This window comes from Solanum lycopersicum, chromosome 6 (assembly GCF_036512215.1).
Source record: "Solanum lycopersicum chromosome 6, SLM_r2.1".
Lineage (NCBI taxonomy): Eukaryota > Viridiplantae > Streptophyta > Magnoliopsida > Solanales > Solanaceae > Solanum > Solanum lycopersicum.
The window spans coordinates 41,701,989-41,708,144 of NC_090805.1; the positions used below are offsets into that span (position 1 = coordinate 41,701,989).

The 6,156-nt window shown below is 31.7% G+C and overlaps 1 protein-coding gene and 1 long non-coding RNA gene across 2 annotated transcripts; one reads left to right on the forward strand and one right to left on the reverse strand.

Annotated features, from left to right (window-relative positions):
- Positions 1-392: 392 nt before the first annotated feature.
- On the reverse strand, positions 393-1,520 carry LOC138349394 (uncharacterized). Its single transcript, XM_069299729.1, has one exon. It carries the CDS (start codon positions 1,518-1,520, stop codon positions 393-395), a length of 1,128 nt encoding a protein of 375 aa, XP_069155830.1.
- Positions 1,521-3,096: 1,576 nt separating this feature from the next.
- On the forward strand, positions 3,097-4,061 carry LOC101266234 (uncharacterized). The gene is made up of 2 exons (XR_182877.5): positions 3,097-3,506; positions 3,624-4,061. It is a non-coding gene; the product is annotated as an uncharacterized lncRNA (long non-coding RNA).
- The last annotated feature ends 2,095 nt before the right edge of the window (positions 4,062-6,156 follow it).

Below are 6,156 nucleotides of genomic sequence, written 5' to 3' on the forward strand. Positions count from 1 at the left end.
GAAGATTTATCAAAACTGATGACTCCATTAAGTTGTAGTGCTAAACAATGAACAGAAATGAGATTAAACTTGAAGCTGGGTACAAATAGCACTTTTCTTAGAGTTAACACTGGATTTAAACAAGCATCACCAACTTGAGTCACTTTAACCTTGTAACCATTTGGAAGTGATATTAAGAAAGGATATGGAAGTGTTCTAATATTTGTGAGAGTGGTTCTATCATAAGTCATATGATGTGATGCTCCTGAATCTATTATCCAAGAGCCAGCAGTTAGCTTAACACATTCACAAGAAAGATGACCTATGTCTTTTATAGAGGAATAACAAGCAAGTATACCTGCCAAATTCACGGCCCCATTCATCATGTTGTTTAAATCATCAGAATTGAAACCTCAATTTCCAGCTTGTATATTTCCCAATATGTTGAATAATTGTTCGTACTGATCTTTGGACAGGCTTATTGGCATTTGCTTTCCCATTTGAGGCTCTTCCTCAGATTGTTGTTCACTCATATCAGAAGCACATACATTTGCTGCAGTACTTGTTCTTTTTCCCTTTTGAAACTTTGGATTGGATGGATATCCATGGAGTTTATAACATCTATCTCTCGTGTGTCCTGATTTCTTGCAATAATCACATACTAAAATAGACCTGTTGATACTTGAATTCCCTCTAGACATATTGTTACCAGAACTGGATCCAGCCCCTTTAGATGAACTATAATCTGTTCTGAATCCTTTGTAACCTGCATTGTTATTGTACTGTCCATAAGCATTGAGAGAAGTAGAATCCAAGGCTGTATGATTATGAGGCTTTACTTCTCTTTGCTTTTCTTCTTGGCACAGTATAGCAAAAGCTTGAGCCATACTAAGAAGAGTGTTCATCATGAGAATACTACCTCTAACAGTAGTATACATTTCATTTAACCCCATCAAAAAATGTATCAATCTTCTGTCTTGCTCAGCCTTTTGCAGCTTTGTTTTACCTCCACAAGAACACACACATGTGCATTGAGAATTAATGTCAACTGTGCTCATCTCCTCCCACAGCTTTTTCATTGTTGTGTAGTACTTAGTAATGTCTAGAGTACCTTGAACAAGTTCATTTATCTCCTTCTGTAACTGGTACAATTTGCATCCATTTGTTTGATCATATCTTTCTTCTAATTCTGCCCATAACTCCCTAGCATTATTCACATATTGCAGGCTATCTCGCAACTCTGGAGACAAAGAATTCAAGATCCAAGATGTGACCATATCATCACATCTTTCCCACTGCATGAAGTTAGGATCAGTAGATGTAGGCTTCACGATTGTTCCATTAATGAAACCTGTTTTACTTTTAACTGATAGTGCTCTGAGGACTGCTCTTCTCCAAGATCTGTAACCAGTACCATCGAAAACTCCAGGTAACAATGATGATCCTGCATTCTCTGAAGGATGCAGATAAAAGGGACTTGAAAAATCCAAACGAGATGTGGTTGAACTAGAAGCAACATCTCCAACTTGAGTGCCAGTCATTGTATTGGAATATCTGTGATAGATCTAACACAAAAAAAAACAATCTAGAACTTGCTAAATTCCAGCTATGAATGTGTTTCCTCGATCAGAAAGAAAGAAGAAGAAACCTCACAATACAACCTCTCAATCAGTCAATCGAACCAGTTGATAACAACAACAAAAATGGCTCACAGTTCGACTTCGAAACAGGACCAATTAGACACCAAAGCTCTGATACCATGAAGAGATTATCACCATCAATTCAACTCCATTGATGATCTCATACGTGAGCTTGAAAGCTTAATCTTGCAGCTTTAACTTGAGAGCAGATTAAGAGAAGAAGAAGAGTATTTTGTATTGATTGTGTATTGAATTAAAATGAATACAATATGAGTATATATGTAACCTTGATGAATAGCAAAACTAACTTCTAACTAACTATTAGAAAATAACAACTTGTAACTAACAACTTATAACTAATATCTTGTAACTTGTAACTAACTAAAGCCACTAATTTGTTACTAACAGAAAGTTTGTTACCAACAGAAAGTATATTCTCATCATTATGTTTCTTAAAAAAATCAGGATAATGTCGTATGTAATACTATTATTATATATATCAACATGATTTGTAATTTTAATTTTCAATATCATCATAGCCAATATCTTTTTATTTTCACCACATATGGTATGGCATGGGTTGTGTTGGCCTACTTTTAAATTTGAATAAACTCTATCTCTATCAACATTCTCGATTTCCTTTTTCTTTATTAATATTATGTATAGTTTAATTTTTTGTCATATATATACTTGAGAAAAGAATGAGGATACAACTTATCAGGCCCTATAACAGACTATATATATTTATATATAATTACTGGCATTTAAATGTATATACTTTAGCCATTTTACACTATGCTTCTTTTGATGTTTTGAATTGATGAATTTAAATTTTGTTCTTTTCTTTATTGGCAGTTTATCATCATTGTTAGAAGTAGTCCTCCATGCAAGTCATTTTCACTTTTCAGCTAAGAAGAAAAAGTAAGGTAGAGAGAGTCACACTCACAGTGGGGAAAAATTGAGAGAGAAGAAATCAAAGCCTTTGTTTCATTATAATTTTGGCATGTCGGCAAATATACAAAAGGATTCGTAAATAAATATATTTATATCAACACTCAACCCTTTTGTAAGTTTCATTTACCCACAAAAAGTATGAGTAACTAAACTTTCAACTAATTTCCTTGCACATAAAACCCACAAAAGACACTTCCATTAGGTTATAAATTTAATTTTATTTTGTTACTCCGATCCTATGAAGAGATTGTTTAAAGATTTTCTCTCATATACCGTTTAATTAATAAACGGCATAGTGTTTAATATATTTAGTGTGAAAGGGAAAAAGCAAAAAGAGGAGATGTAAGCCACTTGAATGAATACTCCAAATGTATAATGATGATGCCACTGAGAATGCCCATCATCCGGACTTATCCTCCCTTTATGCACTTCAATCAATATATATATGCCCATTTAAACATTTGAAAGTGTTGTTTAGAAAACACCAAAAATGCTTTTAAACACTTTTTTAGATGGAAAAAGTACAAGAAAAAAAATACAAAAGAAACAAAATTTAAAAGTTTCTCTCAATTTGCTTGATTTAGTTTTTTTTAGCATTTCAATTTTTCACGTGACATACTTAAAATTACAAAACTAAATATCACTTAATATATTTTACAGATTTTCAATTTTAAATCACTAAATGAAAAAAGTCACTTATAAAAAGTGAACCCGACCCCCACACCACCATTTTATGGACAAGTTGTAAATTAAATAAGGCAGAAATATCGGAGAGAGGGGCCTATAAAATGATGGCCCTTCATGAACCAAAATATTGCATTGCATTGCCATAACACATTCTCCCACACGTATACATCTTTCTTAGCAATAATACTGTTGTTATGGCTCGTAGTTACGCTTTCTATTTCACTATTGCTCTTTTGGTGATGTCTGGTAAATGATTTATTCCTATCCCTCATTATATATCTTTTTAATTTGATAATATGTGAATTTATTCATACATCTGAAAGAACAATGTCTATACATTAATTTTAATTTTTCTTCAAATAGTTTATTTGGATGAGTCTATAAAAGTGAAAGTAGACGCTGCAAGAGACGTGTCGCGGACTATAACAGAACTGAAATCAAAACTAAATGGCTATAACTTGATGGGTGGTTGCGGTGGATACTGTCGACAGAGTAGTGATTGTTACGTTCGTTCATGTCCCCGTTGTCTCTACGATGTTCTTGCACATACCTACGGCTGCCACTCGTAAAGGATCGATCACAATATGTGCTTCTAAGTTCTACAAAATAAGAGTATATGTATGTTTGTGTGGTTTATTGCCTTCAATTAATTTGCTTTTGTATTTATCTTTTCTCATTTAAGAGAACCACTAAGTTCTACTTCTACCTTATAATAATAGAGGAAGGATAATGTATTGGCCTACAATATTTGTACTTTTTGGTTTGGAATGGAAGAACTCTATAATTATTTTGCTTATGGAAGATTTGTTTTCTGTTTACTAAAGATAGTTATTGAAAGCTAGCCAAGTTGGGATCATGAGGATGGTGAAATGATGTGGACAATAATAATAATATATGTATCCAAAATATGATTGAAGTTGGACCAATTAATATAACTGCAAATTAAAACGAATAAGGTTTGTTGGTGGATGTTTGCAAAATGTAGTGTTTCACTGATTTTGCGGAGGATTGAAGTTTTTAGGTTTGTGGTGTGTTGGTAGGACTGCTCGACCTTAAACAAAGATTTTAGATTCGAATTCTACATATAAAAAAAAGTTATTGTGATTAATATCACCTTTAAAATGGACCTAGCAGTGCGCGATCTAAATTTAATTAAAAATTTATATATATATATGCAAACACCAGACAATAAGCGGGAAACAAATATATACATTTGTATACTATATCTTAATGAAAATGTAGTTATTTCATCCTTCGCGTTACATGATTCATGAGTTATATTGTTCTCCCACGTGTTATGGTTTATTAAATATAATATAATTATTGGTTTGAAGGTTTTATCATTTTATTAAATCTATAGTTTAGACAGATAAATAAGTTTTTTTTCCTTTAATGTGGAAATGAATATAACACCCTACTAATTAGTTAAATGATTCTTGGATTTTTTTCCCTTGCTTTTTTGTTCTTCTGGTGAACAGTTTTAGGTGAAGTGAATTGAATTTGAATATGTGAATATATAGTGTGAAATGGAAAAAGTTTCTTTTATATATATATATATTGTAAACAGTTTTAGGTGAAGTGAATTGAACATGCGCATATATTGTGAAATGAAAAGTTAAACGGAGAAAGAGCCTAAGCCACTTTTATATGAAAGGTACTATTATATTTGTAGTTTATTATATATATGTATAGTTAAAATCCAGATCTATGACGATGACCACTAGCATATGTCCCTTTGAGAGACCTCTACTAAAAATGTGCTCAACATCCACACTTATCCTCTCCTTTTTCTTGCATATTATTGATTCAACAAATATTGGTGCCTAATTATATAACTTAGTTAAAGACAAGCTGTGATTTTAATGTTAGGATTAAGTACTTACTGTTATATTAAAAATATATAGTAAAGGTTTAATTTTATTTCTTTAACTAATATGTCCACCAAGTAAGTAAGTATCACGTTCGATAATGATTAGATCGATCCAGTGCGGTAGAACTAAGTGGGGGTTCGAGAGTTCAGACGAACGTACACTATCATTTAAAAAAAATATGTTTTGCAATATTTTTATCTTTTGCCCTAAAATTCAGAATTCATAAGTCCTAATATTAGCTGATCCGAGAAACCTCAGCCCCTCGTGGGCCTTGCCATAGGTAAAATATTTACCTAATATTGAGATAGACAGAAATGTAAGGGAGAGATGCCTATAAATTCATCGCCTTTCATGAAGCAAAAAAATTTACTAACAATAACATTACATAATTCTCTCCAACTTAATTATTAGTAGTACGTAAGACTATATTCTATATTGTCATAGCTCGCAATTTCACTGTTGCACTTATTATGATATCTGGTAGTGATCTTTTACTACAAGGGAGGCATGCAAATGAAATTATTTTTTCTTGACATCAAGTATAAAGTAACATATATAAATTGGGTCTTTCCATCAAAAATTAAAGGAAGAGGAAAAAGGTCCCTATATGCTAATATTTGGACCAATATTGATGAGAAAATAGATGGAGTAATAGATTATTAGCAGCCAAATTTTTAAAAAGCTACTAAAATTTAAGAAATCACAAAAAATATGCTGTCCCTGTTCGAGATGATATAAGTTAGTTACACTACAATAAAAATAATTTTTAGTGGCATTGAATATAAGCATTAATAAAAAATGTTAAAATCTTTATCGACATTAATTAGTGCCATTAGAACCAATGTCGCAAAAAACTTTAGGGACATATACAAAGAGTGTTAATTGCCACTAAACATACATATTTAGTGATAATTATGAGTTAATTCCCGTTAATAATCATTTTTGATATAGTGTAGTATAAGTTATAGTAAAATAAGTATTCCTTACGTATCAATTATTTGAAAAATCAAGGTTGAAGAAGACAA

Coding starts and splice junctions, on each gene's coding strand:
- LOC138349394 (XM_069299729.1), bottom strand. CDS start 1,520: ATGACTGGCACTCAAGTTGGAGATGTTGCTTCTAGTTCAACCACATCT.